General features: G+C 33.1%; 1 protein-coding gene across 1 annotated transcript in view; it reads left to right on the plus strand.

Annotated features, from left to right (window-relative positions):
- The first annotated feature begins 382 nt into the window (after positions 1–382).
- Positions 383–22067, plus strand: part of LOC146531756 (uncharacterized) — a 31958-nt gene continuing 10273 nt past the window's right edge. Inside the window, exons 1-3 of the mRNA XM_085198271.1 lie at positions 383–878; positions 19852–20018; positions 21282–21465. Coding sequence (XP_085054397.1) covers positions 821–878; positions 19852–20018; positions 21282–21465 — 409 coding nt within the window. The 5' untranslated portion in view covers positions 383–820. The remainder of the gene's footprint in view (positions 879–19851; positions 20019–21281; positions 21466–22067) is intronic.

Here is a 22067-nt window from a genome sequence, read left to right on the forward strand (position 1 = left end):
ATATAAAATTTTGCTACCAAATTGGAATTTCGTAACAAAATTGAGTAATTTCCTTATTTATTTAATAGTTAAAACGATTTAAAGTTTAGACCAATATGTTCGTAATTAAATATTACATTATATTACGTAAGCTATTACCGTAGGAGCAATGAGGCAAGGGCTCGTGAAATAGCTTCCAGCCATTTAACTTTATCGTTAGTTTATAATGTACTTACTGACCCCGTCACTGCCAGCCTCCGACGAGATGCCTATTTGTTGGGTTGCTTTATCAGTCACCGGATGCTACTCCGCGAACTAGTTAATGTTCTCTATATAAACCGACATACTCATATAGTAATAACATTCTATGTTGTATAAAGTTCACATAACTTACTACAAACAAAAATATTTTTATTTAAAACTTTTCACTTATCAATTTCACCTCCTTAAGGTTCCCATTTCATTAATTGACAAAGTTTAAAATTTTAAGCATCCTTTGAAGAGATCGCACCGCGCATGACGTAGCCCTAGCGCCTAGCGGGAAAACGAAGGACACACGGCGGACGTACCCAGAGTGGGAAGCACGACTCGCTCCTCGCAGTTCTATTATTTAATACGAACGGGTCCGGTAACTCGTAAACAACGCGATTGTTTATTGTATACAAATATTTATTTATTTATTTTGAACCTAGTTTTTTTATTAAACTGACGAATATTTATAATGTGTATATACTGTTTAAAATGAAGAGAAGAAAATTATTTATTGTGTTTATTTTATTTATGTTAATATGTCATTAGTTTGACAGATGTGCTTGTGAGGTGCTACGATAGATATTATATAATGAGTACAGTGCTCCAAAACGTGATAATGAAAGTTTTAATAGTGGTAGCGCTTTGCGGTAAGTAGTAGATACTTATAATAATAGAGTTCAAAAAGTTTTATATTTTGTTTAAACCTACATTTTACAGAAAACTATTTTCCAATATTACTTTTAATTATTAAAGAAACCTATAACTAAATGAATCAGTAATAATGTTGATGTTTTAGGCAAAATTATAAAACTGAAATTTGTCCAAATTGAACAAATATTTCATAGTGATAATTTTTATATTTGAAAAAAAAAAGAAGACTATTTTAATTATATCCTTTTAGTTTAAGTGTAACTATTAACGTTAAGTATAATATAAGACCTTGACTGAAATAATATGTTGTATAATATATTTTTTTTACATTACAGATGACAAAATGGAATCATAACTATTATCATTATAGCATTTAAATTTTTATTAATTAGAAGAGAAATGAATAAACCATGGTAGCACTATATATTTTTATTATTTAAGTTTCATAGTATATTACTTAATAACTAAATAATACCTTTAAACTATACTAAAGCTTTTACAATCGTCATAAGTACAACCTGCTATAGCTAAAAAAACAATGATACGTTCCCTCTATTTGATTTATTTTAATATTTGTGAGGAAAATGTTAACGCATGTTTGTGAAACGTGTTTTCGTGACTCGACTGATATATACCGCAAGAATTTAAGGTTTTTCTACGAAAATGATAATCCATTTTATAATAAATTACATTTCTTCAAAATGACAAACTTATCTATATTATTTTGGTTATGACACATTTTTCATGCCACGCCATTTCATGCCAATAAGTATTGAAATTTTTAGATGAAAATCTCATCGTACAACGTACAATTATTTATATTAAGGCTATGTTTTTTCAACAGCTTTCATATTTTAATTCATTTATTTAATTTTCCTATTTATAATTTCATAAATATTTTTATTAAATAACTTTTATTAAATCCTTAATAATTCTTAAATAATTAACTTAACATATAAAAATATATATACTATTACATATTAATTTTTAAAGTAACTGTATGTGTCGTAAATTTACAATGTCATATAAGCTAAACCTGAAGGTTAACCTGTTCTTAAAATAGAAAAAACCATTTCTAAGATTAAAATCTTGAAGTCGCGATACAATGTTATATTTGTCTATGAGTTTTGTCAACTTTTGTTATATTTGAGCCAAAGGACAGAGCAAATGTAGTCAAATATAGACGTAATAAAATAAGACCCCTTACTCTCGTGCCAGAACTCTAAGAAGTAGACCGCATCCATTTAAAACTTGAAACTTGTCATGTTATAATAAAATATAAGTTTGCGACTAATCCATTAGTTAAAAGTTAGAAGAAAATACCTCTTAAATTGTTGTACTACGGTAGTTACAACTATACGTCGCGTTGTATAATGTTATTATTTCTTTATTGTTAGTCATTTCAAGTATGTAAAAATTTAATATGACTTCAGTTGACTTAATAGAGACATCAAAAACAACTGATGGGCGAAAACTACAAGTTATGTTAAGTTTGAAATTTACATTGAAAAATACTATGAAATAATTGTTTCAGAAAATCTACGCAAAAAATTTGCATCATTATTGCGTCCTTGTACATAATTAATATGAGTTAACTTTACAAAATAGGTATTTTATAAAGGAATAATTATTGTATAAAGTATTATTATGCTGATTTCTAGAATTCTACCAAAACACCACTGTTCTTGTGGACTAGCTATCCTACAACTTCTAGTAATACATAACAGATATTCAAATTTGTTGGATTGAGCGCGCTAAGTCTCAAATAATTTAAGCAAAATCGCGGAGCCAGTAGTATATTAATATTCAGTGACTATATTCAAGAAGTTTGCGTTAGTTGGCTTAGTTGCAGAGCAAACATGAAAATTGTTAGGTTGCATAATGCATAGTTAACGAATAGATCCTCTGCTTTAACATGCTGATCTATGGGCTATGGATAGCAAGCGCACTTAGGTTATGGAAATATACACGTAACACGAGGAGTTAATATTAATAACTATACATTATATTTACCTTACTATGATGCTAATGATAACTTTTAGTTTAGTTTTATCTCGTAAGCAATGTACTTGTTTAATAGAAGTATTTTAGTGTAGTATTTTTTAAAATTAAGAAACACACGTTCTATTATATATTTTTTTTGTTTGTATATTAAAAACGGACAAGCGAGACTCGGGCTCGGACCGATGTTCCGTACAAAAATTGTCGGTCTCGAGCTTTTCTCTGAAATTCAAGCCAGCTTAGCCAGAGCCCTTTTATCTGATATCTCATTTAAACTTAGCGCCTCACCGAAATTTGTTCCCTTTTCTATTTTTTTTATGATTTAACCACAATTGTATAGTTTTCAGATTTTTTCCTGAACTAGTACTACCTGTAGATGCTAACTGCCCAATTTCTTAATTGTAGGTCAACAGGAAGTACTCTATGAATTTTGATTCCCTTGATGCTGTCAAAATATATGTTTTTTGCGATATATACGGCCATATCTTTTTTTTTAAGGAAATGTACAAAAAAATTTATGGAAATCATGGGGCCGTAGAGCTAAGTTAGCTTTTTAAATTTCAACTCAATATATCCAAGCTACAAACTACAAAAACAAACTGCGAACTACGAAAGCTAAGCGATATAAATAAAGAAATACAACTTAACGTGTTATTTTGCAAAAAAATTACGACTTCCAAAGGTTTCAAACTTGATACAATGTAATATCTAATACCTACTTCATCTTTGAACTTACAATCTGGAGTATAAATCATTTACAGAGTACTACATTTAAAATTCACTTTCAACTTGTAAGGCAAGCATTCAATATTTATGTAAGATGATTACTGTAAATGTGATTATAAAGGCGGTCTATTTCCACGAAGTTCGTTATCATCTTGAAATTAGTTTGAATATATTTTTTTACGAAAATTTTTTGATTGGTGAAATTGAATAATGTCTGTCTTTCCTGTGGTTGGCAGAAGGCCAGATGTGATTGCGTTTATGTTTTTTTCATAGCAATTTACTATTTAACGAAGTGAGGCAAAAGGAACAAAAATGATCATTTTTCTTGATTGTCTCAAAATTCAGTCCATTCAATCATTTATTTGAGCGGTTATTATATTTGTTAACATAATTATTATATACATAGAATATTTAGCTTGTGTTCGTGTCTATTGATCAGTATCTATGTGTTCAACAAAAATTACTTATAATTTAATCAATACTCTTGTTATATTACATTGAACACACGTTTAGATTACCTCTTAATCTTTTATGTTTTCATTGAAATATATTGAAGTTTATTAAATAAAGTAAGTAAATAATATTCTATACATTCTATTGTACTAATAAAACAGTTAAGTTATCTTAATAATGTATTTCAATATTTACCGTTACATGATAGCAACATCGTTGTCAAATCTAAAAAGCTATTTCCTTAGTCTAAGTAATATTTCTACAACATATTTCATATTACATTGTCAACAACAAACTAAATTGCAATTTCTCTTAAGAGCGGTTGGGGACTGGGGTGCATCATGGAAATGAGGCCATTTTCAATGATGGCGGTCGGTGTTTGCTCACTTTTTACTAGTATTTTTATGCTATTGTCAATATTAAAATGATATGTCTTACATTTGAATTATAATTTAAAACAAAACTTAATTCTCAGTATATATAGCATATCTACTCTTCGTGTAATGAAAACTATTAAAGCTTAATATAACTGGATAAATAAAGTTCCAATTGTATAATATAACCTGAAAACTAACGACAATTGTGATTAAAAGTATGGCCAGATAATATGAAAGTTAAACAATACCTGTCGATTGTATTCTATTTGCTTGTCTGTGACGTACGAACTGTCGATGAAAGGTTAAATTGTTAATTCTATCGCACTGTAACCTACCATACCGTGTCGGAGCTCTGGCCAGGCGACCATTGTACTTTACTTCTGCGATTATTTTCACTGCGCAGTTCAAACTGCTCCAGAATTCAACGTCGAGATAGAGATGAAAGATTTGTGTGCAAGGCCGTTTACTTTTTGGAAAATTAAGATAGGGTTACGTGGCTTTAGGAAAATGCGTTTAAATACTGCTAGAAATGTTTGGTTATGTTCCAGCTTGCGTGGCTAGTGTCTGTACCGAACTGAACAATTAAAAAGCATAATTTTGATAACTATGATAATATTTTTTAGCGTCACGCGGTATCCCATATATAATAGGGTAGACAGAGGTAGGGAAACCTATAATAAATAATAAAAATTACAAACAAAAAAACAAATAAAGACAGACAGCTAACAATTAGATTTAATCTTTTGAAGTAAGTATGACTTTGCTATAATTGGTACTTTTTATTTTGCTAAAGTAATTTCAATTTTGTTAATTTTTTTTTATTATGATCATGATATGTGGATATAAAAGAAAAGATTTGTAACTAATTTGTTTATAGTTTCGTTTCAACTCTACAAACAATAAAAGTGTATGTAGATTGGATTAAACGATACTAATGTAAAGTATTTTTTGTAGCGATCTGTTCTTCAACATTTTTTAATTATATTTTAAAGTTGACTGACTTAACATAATTTCCTTATATGTTAGATTAGTTTAGCTTAATAATTGATAAAGAACGAAGCGCACATTTTTTTTATCTTTAATTCCTTTACAAGAAATAATTTGACACAAATTTAAACAACACAAAATTATTTGCAATCAAAAACATGTTGTAAATTATGTATCTTACAATAAGGCACAACTTAATAGGTGTAGTAAAAGCCACTATTGAAATCTCTAATTCATAACTCAAACATAACGAGTGAACTCAATTATTAATTTCATCATCCCCGCTATTTATATAACGAAACAAATTATATTACCGTTGAACCCGAGTTTGAGAGCTTTTAATACAAAACTAAGTTATCTAAGCTGTAAAGTTACAATGACACTCGCTCACAACTTTCAACAACACATGACACCTACATTCATTTCACAGTTTCATACTCACAATTAACCCTTTCTGCGTCGTAATGGGACGTCATAACCGCGCTGTGTTCGTATGATATCGCTACGTCTAGTACTAGACATTCGCCAATAATTGAGCTTACGTATTCGACTTGGACAATCCGCGAGCTTTTTCGTAAGATATTAAAGCTTTTTAAGATATTCTCTTTCATGTGCCACTATAAATTAAAAGATATATAGATCCTAGATTATAATTTTAAAATTAAGTATAAACAATTATAAATAGTAAAACAGATTTTAATAAATTTATCACCAAAAGTCTAAATACTAATTTGAAAGCGGGCTTAAAAATACCTCAAAATATTATTGAATGGACTATTCTGTTATTAATTTACATTTTTAACATTTTAAGTTTCTGCCACCGTTATCTTTGATTTTATTTTAAATATCTCTAATAATATTATATGTACATACAGTGCTTTAATATCGAGAAGTCCAGCTGTAACAGCTGATAATCCATTATGATAATGAGAATGAAGGTAATTAATCTCTGCATGAACATGAATATATACACTAAAAGCTGCTTATCGTGATAATTATTATTGTTGAATAAATACTAATACTAAAAATACACTCAACCTGCTCACTTTACATTACTTATAAAAGCCCCAGAAATCTTTATTAGTTTCTATTATCTTTTATATTTCTTTTTTCTATTTATTCTATTATTCAGGAAGGTTAATTAATAACATGATTATCATGAAATTATACTTGATTGTTTGTAATATCCATTTACATTTAAAATTTAGGTATAATCCAGTAAAATATAATTCAATTAACTAAATACTTTGTAAAAATAAAAATTTCTCTTTAGAAAGTTAACCTTTTCATTTGTAAAATAATTACTTGTGTGTATCGCTTAGAAAATATTAAATTTAGTGACTGTATTAATCGGAGTGTATATATATATTCTTTATTGCACATGTATGAAAATAGTAAGAAAACAGTTAAAAAGTTATGTTTACAATGGCGGGCTTATTTCTGAAAGAAATCTCTTCCACCCAACCTATGGAAGTGCCAAACAGCGGAATAACAACACAGTGCAATCAAAAAAAAATTAAAGTATCAGAAAAATATATATATTAACTAACACATATTAGATATAATTATATATTAGATATGGTAAAACTTTATAGAGTCTTTATTAATTCAATTAATTCCGTGCTTACTAAATTATTATAACAGTTGAGTGTCTAAGCAGCGAATTTCCTATTATAAATGATCTTTTTCAAATTGGGTTACTTATCTAGGGAATACGCTGGTACGAACGACAAGGACCTGTGCGACCATCACTACAGTGTTACTAGCACACGTATGATAGTGGTGGTAATATTAAGTACTAGGGAGGTGAGATTATTTTTTTATAAATAGATTCATTGTTTTCCTCATAACAGGGCAGAGGTGGACAGAGAGAACAGTGTCAGGACACTTGGTTCTCCGCTTTTCACCCGAAATCGAGACATTGCTTATTGATTTACGGAACTCAACGACGCATTTTGTCTTATAAGGGCAAGTTGGGATCAAGCCGACAATCGTCGCGTTTACAGGCCGGCGTTGTACCACTACACAACGATGTTTCGCAATTTTCTTTATTTATTGAGATATTCATCTTTCTATAACTTTTTCTAGGTTCATCCCGCACGCACGGCATGTCCCGTATGTAACAGGGTAGGCAGAGGGAACCTAGTGTGACACTCCACTCTCCATTTGCCACCGAATTCTGGAGGCATTGCATTAGTTAAAATGTTAAAATTTAAAATATAACAAGCATTATCAGGTTAAAATAGCAATGTTCACAAATTGTAAAATACGTATTTCACGCTACCGGTCGCTTTCCAGTGAGCGTGCTTGAACATATGTAACGTCTATCGAGGTCACCAAGTCGCATAGGAATTGACTATTTCTCGTAATGGAACGATAAGTGCTCTTATATGGTAGCTATTTCTTCTAAAGTAATGAAAAGAAAAATCTAACTAGTACATTAATATTTTAAATTTGAATTCGCGTTAATATTATTTGTAAAAATATCTTATTTAGACGCTACATCTATCGCTCTATAAATAGTAATTATTTCTTTCAGCTTCACTCTTTTTCTTCAGAGACCTTCATATCAATTATACTCCTTTCTCTCCTTTTCGGCTGAATTGTTCCCCCGAGCGGAGAATCGAACTCAAATCATTGCATTTACTGACAGACCCTCTGCTTTATGAATGTATTTTGAAATCATCAAAACAGACAATTTTGAGTATGAAAATCGAAATACTTTGCATATTTTAATAAATTTTATTTGCTTAGGAACTACTGTTGATTATAAATGCTCAAGTAATTTAACTGCGCCCAATTAGCTTTGGGTAGTTTATATAGTGTTCCGTTAGACTACACGCTGTTGTAATTAACTGCATGCAGCTACGGACGTGTGCTTTACTTATGTATATTATTTATATTAGTTTTGTTTCCGGTATATTACATGGATAAAGTATATCCATACCTATATTATAAATTCGAAAGTAACTCTGTCTGTCTGTCTGTCTGTCTGTCTTTTACGCAATCAGGGCCAAACCGCCAATATAATTGTGATAAAATACTCATATAGAGATACTTGAGTGTCTCGGGATGAACATAGGATACTTTTTTTTCTCATATTTGTAATATTTTAGATATATACCCACATATTAAAATAGTTATTAATTTGACATGCAATTTATTCCGCCATGTTAATAACAACTGTCGCGTTGCTAAGCAACGATTTGCAAAGTTCATTGTTATAAAACGTCACCCAAAATGAGCTTGCTTAACGCATCTGTCTATTGAAAACTGAAAATAATTTCATAAATATACTTTATAAATATTCGTATAGTTCAAGCGGGCGTAGCCGCGTTCGGCTCCACTAGTGTTTTTATATATTAATGGCACAAATAATTATTGTACTTAAAAGTTTAGTTATTGAATTAATGGAACAGTTGCCGTAAGCTTATATTTATAATGTTTATCATTTTTTTATAGACAGTGCAATAATGATATTTTAATTAATTAATTCATATTACAAGATTTGTGGCTCGTTCATGCACGTTCATGATAAGAACTGGTCGTTATTAAAATATGAAGACTAAGAAACCGTAGTATTATAGTAGCTAAAGAAAAATCTCTTCGTTTTCATCACAGGGGGTAGCTTCAACTATATGGGGCAGAACTGTCATTTCCGTTTCACAGAAACTAGACCGATGGATGAGTGTACATTGTTCATATGTGTTTGTATGTGACTTACTCCAGTGTGTTAGCTATGTCAAGCCTGCGCTAAAAAGAGAGAAACCACTGTCTTTTACTACTGTAACTTGTACTGATTTTATATGCGTTAGTATACGAAACGGAATCTTAATTCTATTTATTTGATTTTACAACCATACATCAGGCGAGGTAGGCTTAGACAACCAAGCGATAACAAATACTAAATTATTATAAATATTTATTAAATTTTATAAAGTTATTCATTTAAAATTAATTTTTGTCAAATATATTTTACTAAATAATTCATGAAAGAAATTATAATTACTTACAGAAAGTAATTTATCATACATTTAATACTGGCTTAAAGAATGGAAAGTGAAAAATACTCAGAAAGCTAACGTAATAGCAGTAAGAAACGTTGGCATGTAGCCAGCATTGGCGACAATTCCACCTTTTTGCTGTTGACAACATTTCTCAAAGAAAAATATTTTTATATTACAACAAGCAAGTTTCCATCTAACAAACTTAATGTATACAATTAGGTAAAGAGCATTATGGAAAAATTCATGGAAAAATAAACAATTTTTGTAATATTTTACTGTTATTTTTTACTTTTAAGTATCTATCGCATCTGGATATCCTGTATACTGCATTAGATGCGTTAAAATCAAAAAGAAATACCCACTCTATCCAATAAAACATATACCGTTTTTCTAAGTAAATATAGAAATATGTTTTTATCAGGAAATCATAACGCCGTAAATTTGAGTTTATATAATTGTAACTCGCTATCTCCAAGCGTTCCTGAGATAAAGCGTCTTGACTGACAAACAGACAGACAGACAGACCGACAGATAGATGGAAGGACAACAGAGTGATCTTATGAGGGTTCCTTTTTATAAGGGAACCCTAAAAAGTATATAGTATATAGAAGATAGAAAATAATACTCTTTACCAGGCAAAGACATGGCGAAGTTTGTATAATTTCATTTAAGTAGTAATCAATAATAAGGCTCAGTCTTTAGGGAGCTCACACACCCTTTTACATGCCGTGCGTCACTGTAGGGTCGATTTTTTTTTATTGGACTAGCTAACGTGCTAGTTGTGACCTTAATTGCTTTAAGTTTGTAGTAATTACGAAATGCAATCGCTCATTGAAATTAAAGTGTAATGAAGGAACATTAGGAAAATATTAGAGTTTTAATTCTAAAGGGAATCTATCATTAAGCTTTACCTATTAATCTTAGATCGATCCACAATGGTGTGGATACATTATACTCGTATACCACCACGACCGACCCTTGGTGTAATGACACTCGATCTTGCTTTTAACTTAATTTAGGTCACGCTGTGTTTGGCGAAGTAGTCAAGGAGAACGGAGTGCCAAATGCTACGGTTTCCTACGGTACGGATCTTGCTTTTAATTTATTCTAAATTAATTAGGCTATTTAAAATATAAAAAGAGAAAATAAAAATAATTAAGAGATGAAATTAGCAAAGCGCTTAAAAATTATTGACTGTCAAAGTAAGTTTAGTTTAAAGAAGTAATATCACTATTACTATATGTTACTGTGATTAATAAAATATATTTATAAAATTTTAGAAACCATTTTTATAAAGTATTCCTATCCCCTAATTTGTAATCAGCATAAAATTTCATTCTTTATATAGATATAATTACTCTGTTTTTTATTTCCTTTTTTTCTCTCAATCGTCAGTAATGAACTTGAAATATAATTAACGTTTCAGGTAGCCTCTTGCATAATAATGATGAGGTAGTACCGTATTTTAAATTATAACTTCATTAATTTATAATGTAATTTTCATAATTTGTAATGATGTTTAGGACAATGCTTTTATCGATATGTACCTACCTAATAATACCAATTAAGTATATTACATTCATAATATATAAAAAAATATATAACTTAACTTCCTTACCATAGAGTTAGTCTACATTTTCTATTAATTCATAAAAAATGTAGGCTTACTACGAGTTAGCCTATTCACGATCTTTTATTCATATCTATAGCCTATGTTAACTAATTGTAATCTATATGCAAAAGATAATAAATAATTTTGAACTAAAAATACATACTCAAGGCAACAAAATAAACTATCGATATTTTGAACAATAACTGTTCAGCGCGACGTTTATCCTCAGAAAAGAACTTAAACAAATTACACTGGCAACCCTCCATAATTATTATTCAACCTTTATCGTGGGTAAATCGAATAAATTTGTTCTGAAATTACTTTTATTAAAATCATTTCTTTCCATCCGTAGAACAAAAGTGCTAAAGAAGAGTAAATGGACTGGAATTTCCATTTGAGGAATATATTATTATAAAGCAGTATTATTGTAAATACTTCCATAAAAAAGAAAACTATATGCAAATAATAATTGTCATTGTCAAATTTATTATATAACTATTTTTTGTCTTGCTCTTTCGCTCAGAACGAATTGAGACAGATAACGTTGGTTGAGGTTGATAACATTGTTGGTTGATAACGATTATCTTGTCGTTTCTTATATACTCATTGTATCAACCTATAGAGAGGGGCAGCCTAAAACAAAAAGTCAGATCTAATCAAAAAGTGGTAAATTTTGACGTTTCAATTATAAATTTTACACCCATTGCAGATTGCAGAGTTATATACATATACAGTATAGTTGTAGGGAACATTACTTATTCTAAATTAATATTAATATATTTACTAAAATCATCCGCACGCAGCGCATTGGAACAATTCAAACCTGTTCCGAGTTTTTTTGCTATGCGTGTCGTAGGCTGCTAGCCAGCATCGCCACGTTTAAAGAGTCGGCTAGAATCGCTTGCGACATTCACTTGTGTATCCATTGCTCTCTTAGCTTGCATTCAATTCTCAACCTTAACTTCTTGCTATTACGTGCTAGTTTAGCTTGTATTTTCTATTGGTATTTATTTAAATTTCTTTATTTCCTTCTGTGATTATTTTCTCTTCACGTATCTGTGAGTTAAATAAATTTGGACAATTTCTCCACAAAATTTGGATTTTTAATTTTACTCATTTAGTGTAAAATAAATAAGATCATATTAAATAGTGGTATCACATCTCAACCGCTATATTGGTGACCCCTAAATTGGTGAGCACTACAATAAATACCTGCGTTTACTGCTGGCAAGAAGATTTAAAACGGCAGGAGGCCATTTTAACGACCTTGGCAAGTGACCTCTGATACAAGATGGAGGACGCGACTACATCCAACGTGTGCAGAATTGGCGTGCGTATTCCACCATTCTGGCCGGAAGAACCAGCCCTTTGGTTTTCACAAATTGAAGGTCAGTTTGCTTTATCTAATATAACAAGTGATACTACAAAATTTTATTACGTTGCCGCTCAGTTAGATAATCAATTTGCTGTCGAGGTGAAGGATATTATCATTTCTCCTCCCGAGACGGATAAATACATCACTCTTAAAACGCAACTGATTAAAAGATTGTCTGCGTCTCAAGAAAAGAAAGTGATGCAGTTGCTGAGGCACGAGCAGCTAGGTGATCGCAAGCCATCACAGTTTCTGCGATACATGCAAGATCTTGCGGGTTCATCTGTCCCCAAGGATTTTTTAAAAACATTATGGTCGAGTAGATTACCACAAAACATTCAAACGGTTATAGCTTCACAGCCTGATCTGCCTATCGAAAAATTAGCTGACCTGGCAGACAAGGTGCATGAGATAGCACCCTCATCACCACAGGTCGCAAGCACATCTGCGATGGCCACACCCCCTGCATCCTCCATGTTGGAAGAAATGGCCAAGCAGATCCAACTCCTGACCAAGCAGGTATCGGAACTCTCGACCCAGGTACGTCACAACTCGGTCTCATCAAAATTTAAAGAGCGTTCCCGGAGCCATTCCAGACATCGCAGGAAGTCGACTACCCGGCAAAAGTGTTGGTACCATTTTAAATTTGGTTCAAATGCTAAAAAATGTGTGCAGCCATGTAGTTACGGAGAGTCGGAAAACTCTCTGGGCAGCCGGAAGTAGCGGCCAACGTCTGCCCTTTACCTACAGGCCGTCTTTTCATTACCGACCGTATTTCAAAAATGCTTTTCCTCATTGATACTGGCTCGGATCTCTGCGTTTTTCCACGGTTGGCTACCAAGGCGCCCTGTACCAAGACAAAGTATGAACTCATGGCGGCGAACGGTACAGTCATTCATACTTACGGTCCTGCATTGTTACACTTAGACCTAGGACTAAAGCGTACTTTCACCTGGAAATTTACCATCGCTGATGTTTCAAAGCCCATTATCGGCGTAGATTTTTTGATATTTTACAATCTTCTTGTAGATTGCAGATGTCAGCGACTCGTCGATGGAAATACCACTCTGTCAGTGCAAGCAATAAAAGAAAATATCTCCGATGACCTTGCGTCAGTCAAAGCCATTTCGGGAGAATCAAAATACCATCAGCTGCTTCATGAGTTTCCAGAGGTAACGAGACCATCAGGTACGTCTTCCTTACCTAAGCATACTACCGTGCATTACATCAAAACCATTCCCGGACCACCGGTTACCAGTAGACCTCGTCGTTTAGACCCAGTTAGACTGAAAGCAGCCAAAAAAGAATTTGACGATATGCTGTCACAGGGAACTGCCCGCTCCTCTAACAGTTCGTGGTCGTCCGCTCTGCACTTAGTTAAGAAGAAGGACGACGGATGGAGACCATGTGGTGATTACAGAGCACTCAATGCTCGCACAGTACCTGACAGGTATCCGATACGCCATATCCAAGATTTTTCCTACCAACTCTCTGGTTGTACAGTATTTTCAACTATCGATCTAGTCAAGGCGTACAATCAAATACCAGTACACGTCAATGATATCCACAAAACAGCCATTACAACTCCTTTTGGACTTTTCGAGTTCCCGTACATGACCTTCGGACTGCGCAATGCAGCACAAACCTTTCAGAGGTTCATGGACGAAGTGCTACGTGATTTTGATGACTTTTGTTTTGGTTACTTAGACGACATTTTGGTATTTTCCAGTTCTGAAGAACAACATCAGCGCCACATCAGACTACTCTTCACCAGGCTCAAAGAGTATGGTGTTTTGATAAACACATCCAAGTGTGTCTTCGGGCAGCGACAGGTAAAATTTCTTGGTTACCTAGTGTCAGATTCTGGGACTCAACCTTTAGAGACGAACGTAAAGAGCATACAGGAGTGCAATGTGCCGAAATTGCTAAGGAATTACGACGTTTCCTCGGTATGTTCAATTTTTATCGGCGTTTTATTCCCGACGCCGCAAATATCCAAGCACCATTAGATGCTGCGCTTCTAGGACCTAAGATGAAAGGAGCTAAGCCGATCACTATGACACCGGAGATGATGGAAGCCTTTCAAAAATGTAAGACTTGTTTATCTCAAGCCACATTACTGGCTCACCCAGATCCTTCTGCAGAGCTAGCTATTGCCACTGATGCTTCTGATGTCAGAATTGGAGCAGTTCTTCAACAACGTGTTAATAACGTATGGCAACCTCTTGGTTTCTTTTCTAAAAAATTAACATCTGCGCAGAAGAAGTATAGTCCTTACGACAGAGAACTGTTAGCCATTTATGAAGCCATTAAATATTTTCGACACATGGTTGAGGCTCGAAACTTCGTGATTCACACGGATCATAAACCTCTCACATATGCATTCAACATTAACAGGGAGAAATGCTCACCGCGCCAATATCGGTACTTTGATTATATTTCTCAGTTCACAACTATTATTCAATACTTACCAGGACGTTTGAATGTAGTGGCTGATACTCTGTCACGACTGGAAGAGGTGAGTCGATCTATTGATTACCAGGCTCTAGCACTTGCTCAAGATACTGATCCTGAACTGCTAGGTCTGCTTCAAAAAGGCTCATCGTTAAAACTGGCTAAAGTAGATTTGCCAGACTGTAACCAGAAGTTATACTGTGACGTATCAATGTCTTCTCCGCGCCCGTTCATTACTGAGAAGTTTCGCCGACAAGTTTTTGAAACTTTACACAGCTTGAGCCATCCTGGTAGGACAGCTACAGTGCGGCTGGTTACACAGAGATTCGTATGGCCAGGGATTCGCAAAGACTGTAGAGAGTGGATACGAGAGTGTATACTTTGTCAAAAGAGCAAAGTTCACCGTCATACCCTTGCTCCCTTATCCTCAATTCCAACTCCTACATCGAGGTTTGAACACATCCACCTCGACATCGTCGGACCTTTAACTATTTCGTCTGATTTCAGATATTGTCTTACTGTCATCGACCGTTTCACACGATGGCCTGAGGCATTCCCACTTAAGGACATCACAGCTGATTCCTGTGCTGCCGCTCTTCTCTCTGGTTGGATAGCAAGATTTGGTTGCCCTCTTCGAATTACAACCGATAGGGGTCGGCAATTCGAGTCGCATCTCTTCAAGGCACTATCAGCCATGGTTGGTGCACATCACTTTACGACTACTTCGTATCATCCAGCTTCCAACGGCTTGATCGAGAGACTCCATCGGCAGCTGAAGGCAGCTATCATGTGCCATCCCTCTTCGACCTGGACGGAAGCACTTCCCTTAGTGCTGCTGGGCATCCGTAGCGCTTGGAAGGATGAAATTCAGGCTTCAGCGGCTGAGCTGGTCTACGGGGAGCCCCTTCGACTTCCAGGGCAATTTCTGGCACCCTCAGAAGACTACAGGACTGCAGATATCACAAATCTGGTCACTCGTCTTCGTGCTGGTATGGCACGACTCTCACCGAAGCCCACGTCATGGCATAGGACAGGTCCTTTTTATATGCCAGCTGACCTTGCAGAGACAACACATGTTTTTTTACGGCAGGACCACGTCCGCAAACCACTGGAACCACCTTATGCAGGCCCATACAAGGTTCTCAAGAGGACTCCTAAATATTTCAAAATAGACATATGTGGTAAGCCTAATAACGTTAGTGTGGACAGGATCAAGCCCGCATATGTTACGCGAGAGGCCGTTCCTGCATCAAAGAGGATAATAACAGCACCAAAGGCTGTCTCTCAATCCAACGTGGAGCAGACAATTCAGAAGCGGACAAGAAGCGGCAGAAGAATTAGGTTTCCAGACTACTATCGCCCTTGACCAGGTCTCTGGGGGGGAGTACTGTAGGGAACATTACTTATTCTAAATTAATATTAATATATTTACTAAAATCATCCGCACGCAGCGCATTGGAACAATTCAAACCTGTTCCGAGTTTTTTTGCTATGCGTGTCGTAGGCTGCTAGCCAGCATCGCCACGTTTAAAGAGTCGGCTAGAATCGCTTGCGACATTCACTTGTGTATCCATTGCTCTCTTAGCTTGCATTCAATTTTTAACCTTAACTTCTTGCTATTACGTGCTAGTTTAGCTTGTATTTTCTATTGGTATTTATTTAAATTTCTTTATTTCCTTCTGTGATTATTTTCTCTTCACGTATCTGTGAGTTAAATAAATTTGGACAATTTCTCCACAAAATTTGGATTTTTAATTTTACTCATTTAGTGTAAAATAAATAAGATCATATTAAATAGTGGTATCACATCTCAACCGCTATATAGTTAAAACCTCAGTTGCTTAAATATGTCGATCGATATGTTATTATCAAAATGAGCTGTTTACTTTACGTATAGTCAAAACAAATCAAATTAATTTACTACGCACTGTACAGTGAATTGAGAAATTATTTTCATACTTGATAAGGAATATAACTACTATAAATCCTCGCCGTCGTAACCTATATACGAGTACACAATTCATCTTCCTATTTGAGCTATATTTTATTATTCATAGAAGCTAACCATAAATCGAAGCTCCTTTTAGTGCTATGAAATAGCTAATAAATAAATCTACATATACATATATATATATATATATATATATATATATATATATATATACTTTGACCTATATAAAGCCTGGGACTACTTCTTTCAAGACTAAGCGCCGCGTTCTGTAGTCGAGACAGTTAGTTCAACAAACATTACATTGACTATATCTTCATTGCTAATATATGTACCTACATGGAACTATATTATACATATTTTGTATATTTATATTATTTATAAGGAATTATTTGATCTTTATATATTTTTTTAAACATTTTAAATTTGCGCTAGCCCGTATCTCTTAAGACTAAATTACTCTCTTCAAAGGTTGTCTGTAAGAGATTGCTATCAGCCATAAGACCGCTTTTGCACGCTCTGGATTTATTTTAAGACTGTCCTTTATATTCCTCTGTAAAGCTTTGTGAGCAATAAAGTTTTTCTATCTATCTATCTATAATTTGAGCTCGCGAGATATTTGTATATCTTTGTTCAAAACAAAGTAGTCACAGATATATTTAAATAAAACATTGTTACAAGACTAAGAATTATTGTTTTTTTATGTAACAGTTTTAAATCCTGTACAAACCATTTCTTACCATAAAATAGAAATAAATAGATTTCATTAATCGCCCATCAAAAGTCCCCAATAGAGCGGAAAGTCCATTTCCCGTCAATATCTTCAGTGGATTGATTTATACCAGTCGGCTAATCTTAGGACATTTGACAGATTCTTTCGTTATTATAATGACATTTTGTGGTAGGAGATCGTATTCTCGGAAAGGAAATTGAACGATGGAATTCATTACATTCTTATATAAAAATCTATTATTTTTTTTCTTTCTGATATAATTTTTACTATTATAAGTTAGTTTAAAAAATCGTCGATTTTGCAATTAATAGTATAGCAAAATAATCTCGTAATTAAGATAATGCCATAATTTTGGTTTTATCATATAAAAAAAATATAAAAATCACAAATAATATTATTTAATGACGAACTAAGCTTACCAAATTAACTGTATATTTACCGAGTCCGACCCCGACTGACCTTTACAAACATTTGTTTTACTCGCTTATTGTGTATGCTAGGTACATATTTGTCTGTAATATTACCGTATTTGACGTTTACTTAATTTTTGAAATAATAGACTATCTTTAAAACTAAAAAAATATATATTTTTTTGGTGTTAGCATAATATTATTGGACAATCTTCAGGGGAATTTAATTTACATGTATATAATAAGCTTCTTAATTAACTTAATTAATATGTTATCCTGAGTGAGATATCAATTTATGACTTTACATCATGATATATTATACTCCGAATTCTACCAATCATATCATATCAACTTATTTTAATTTTATAAAGTAAGTCTCTGGAACCCATTGAAAAATATACAAAGATCAGAATATACTTTTATTAAATTAGTGAATCAATTTTACATTTTAAATATAAATTATTATAAAAAAGATACATTTAAAAATATTAAAAAAAAAAAAAAACACTCTTCCGAGGGCGGAACAAGGGTCCAAGCCATCGGTGGCTAGGGCTCCAGAGAGAGAAACCTCCGCACAATACGTGCCGTCTCAATTAACACTGCCTTCTGTATCCGGTTCTTGATCCAACAGCTAAGCGATAACCTCTTAAGGTGTTGGTCGAGGCTTTTCGCTATTAAACCGTTAACCGAAACCACTATCGGCACAATGATAGTCGCATTGACATCCCACATGGCGGTAATCTCATGGGCTAGGTCCAAATATTTAGATTGTTTTTCTTTTTCGGCCTTCACGAGATTTTCATCATGTGGGATAGTAACGTCAACAATCACTGCGCGGCGCGCCACTCGGTCTACTAGTACTATATCAGGTCTATTGGCAACAATATACCTGTCAGTAATAATAGACCGATCCCAGTAGAGCAAAGCACAGCTATTTTCAAGAACATACATGAACAAAGATATTATTAACTCAAACCGTAATTAAAAGTCAACGTTTCTATATGAGAACACCTTTAAGCTGCAGTTTCTAAAATACGCTCAGACGCCACCGTTTGTGTAAATGTTAGAGGCACTTTCCACGCGGGATGCTCCTCTGAGAACAACGTAGTACGTCGCATTGCAATACTATTTTAAGTATTTACCGTTTCGCTTGCTAATGTTAGCTTTCCTAAAATAATAATGTTTTGCTAGCAGTGTAGCGTCTTATTATTTTTCTGTTTTATATTGTTTAATAACTGAAGCTCTTTGCATGTGCGCTGGAAATGCGTGAAGATGTCTCTTCTGATAAACTAAACGCTTCCTTCATAACACATTTACTATAACTATATTGAATTAAGTTATATTATTCAACATTATATTATGTTGAATGAAAAAAAAAATATTTTCATAAACAAAATTTAAGTTAGTATATTAATAACGAAGTTCTATAAAACATATTAAGCTACCAAAAATAATTCAATTAACTTTCTTAAATACTTCGGGAGAACAAAGAGACATCATAAAATAATTCTACATTGGATCTACCGAAACGAGGGCCGTAGAATAAATATAATTTTGTGTCTTACAATTTTAAACGACAACACGAAATAAGTCATTTTTATTACGTTTTAATTAAAAACGGTCTTAATGAAATTGCGAATCATAAAAACAGTGTTCCAAGCTGATGGTTTATTTTATAATATATTTTTTCTTTGAACGGATCCTGATAGAATAACCAATTTACTCTCTAGTTTTTTTGGCAGAGTATTTATAATTTAGTTTGTGCTTAATATCCCGCATGATATACATTATTTAATAACACAAATAGTGTTGTTTATTTTATAAATTTTGTGCTGAATTCGAATACACAACCATTACTTAAATAATAATTTCTAAATATTTTGTTTCAGCATTAACATCAGCTCATGAAATAACTCAGCTGAAGGTCCCGCTGTACGCGGACCCTCGGCGCGCGGCTGAGCTCAGCTGTCACTTCCAGATGGACGACCAGAGACTACACTCCGTCAAGTGGTACAGAGACATGCATGAGATATTCAGATATAGACCCTCGCAGCAGGTAGCTTTGATCTCTATTTAATGGTTTTTTTCCCTGTAATATTAAATTAATCCGACTTTTGATATTATGAGACTGAAGACATTGATAGACATTTATCTTTTAAAGCAACATTAATGTTGATATACCTATTAACATATATTAATAAATGTTCTCATATATGTAAGCTTAAAACATCTTATCAGATAATTTGTAGCCATATAAAATACGTTAGTATTTGATTAGATTTTCGCTTTTTGACTTATTCTTTTTGTATTTTGAGTAATTAATAAATTAAGTAATGACTTTATATAGTTTTTATAAATTGTTTTTATAAATAGCTGTTACGTTGTTGTAACTTTTACGTACTAGTAAGTCCCGTTAGAAGCACTTGATCTATATTTATATACATAAGAATATAGTTTATATAATGAAAAGGTTTCTTTGAAAAACACCAACGTTCTTTTCATCGCATGCAAATAAACATCCATACCTATATTATAAATTCGAAAGTAACTCTGTCTGTCTGTCTGTCTGTCTGTCTGTCTTTTACGCAATCAGGGCCAAACCGCTAATTTGATTGTGATAAAATACTCATATAGAGACACATGAGGGAACCGGGATGAACATAGGATACTTTTTTTTCTTATATTAATAATATTGTCGATATATATTAGTATATTAAAATACTTATTAATTTGACATGCAATTTATTCCGCCATGTTTATAACAACCGTCGTTGCTAAGCAACGATTTGCAAAGTTTGTTGTTAGAAAACGTCACCCAAAATGAGCTTGCTTAACGCATCTGTCTATTGAAAAGTGAAAATAATTTCATAAATATATTTAATAAACATTCGTATAGTTCAAGCGGGCGTAGCCGCGTTCGGGTCCACTAGTATAAATATAAAGTGCTTATTTAGGATTTAAACGTAACTGTGTTTATTCAAATTTTATATAGTCATTTACACGATATAAAAAAAACTGGACAAGCGCGAGTCAGCCTCGCCCACTGATGGTTCCGTATAATTAGTGCGTCATAAAAAATGAATAAAATATATTTTGAAACTTATAATTCGATTATTATACAGGATTTAATAACAAAGATATAGTTTTCAGATTTATTACTAAGGTAGTACTATTTGTAGATGCTAGCTACCGAATTTCATTTTTCATTATCTTACAGAAGTCGGTTAATAAAATTGATAGAATACATTTTTTTTGGATTTTGATACAATATTATTATAGGCATAGGATATGTTGAACTAAACAACGAATATCTCCACAGGTCCCAATCCGGCTGTTCAATGTGACCGGCATAATGGTACAAGGCGGCGACTGCCAAGAGGACTCGTGCACGGTGCGCGTCATGCCGCCGCCCGTCGCCGCGAGAGCTGCCTACACGTGCGAGGTGTCCACAGAGGGGCCCAAGTTCCAGATAGCGAGGCAGACGAAACATATGACTGTAGTTGGTGAGACAACTTTACATAGTTTTACTAAGAGATTATAACTGTGTAAATTGGCGCCTGTAAAATTTTTGCGTAAACTATAAAAAAAGTATCATTTTTCGTTGTCGTAGGAATTTTAAGAAATCTCTTCTTAGTGCTTTTACTCCATACCTACCAAATATCAATTTTCTAAGTTTATTATAGTTTCGTATTTGTGTATTGTTTATTTATGTAATTACAAGTCATGTGTCGAATATTGGTATTGCAACATTCACACCGTACATTCCTACATATGCGGTAGCGAACGTTAAATCTCTAATAGTAGAATGTTAGATTTCGCTTCATGAATATGTAAATGTTTAAATTATTAAATATTGCGGATTTTAGAGAAGCTTCAATAGAAACTAGAATTTAGGGGAATATTGAATGGGTACGCTCTGGATTTGGAACAGTTTGTTGTTCTTAGTACAAGCCTGATATCGAACAGAATAAATAACTTTTAATATTTCGTTTAATTTTCTTTTATTTATTTTTTAAATAGGGTAAATTATTAACGTTTATTAAGACTGAACAAGCATATCTACATAGAGAAGATGATTTTTTAATATAAAAATAATAATATTAAC

Source organism: Heliconius melpomene, chromosome 15 (assembly GCF_056956725.1).
Source record: "Heliconius melpomene rosina isolate 202511_hmr_F chromosome 15, ASM5695672v1, whole genome shotgun sequence".
Lineage (NCBI taxonomy): Eukaryota > Metazoa > Arthropoda > Insecta > Lepidoptera > Nymphalidae > Heliconius > Heliconius melpomene.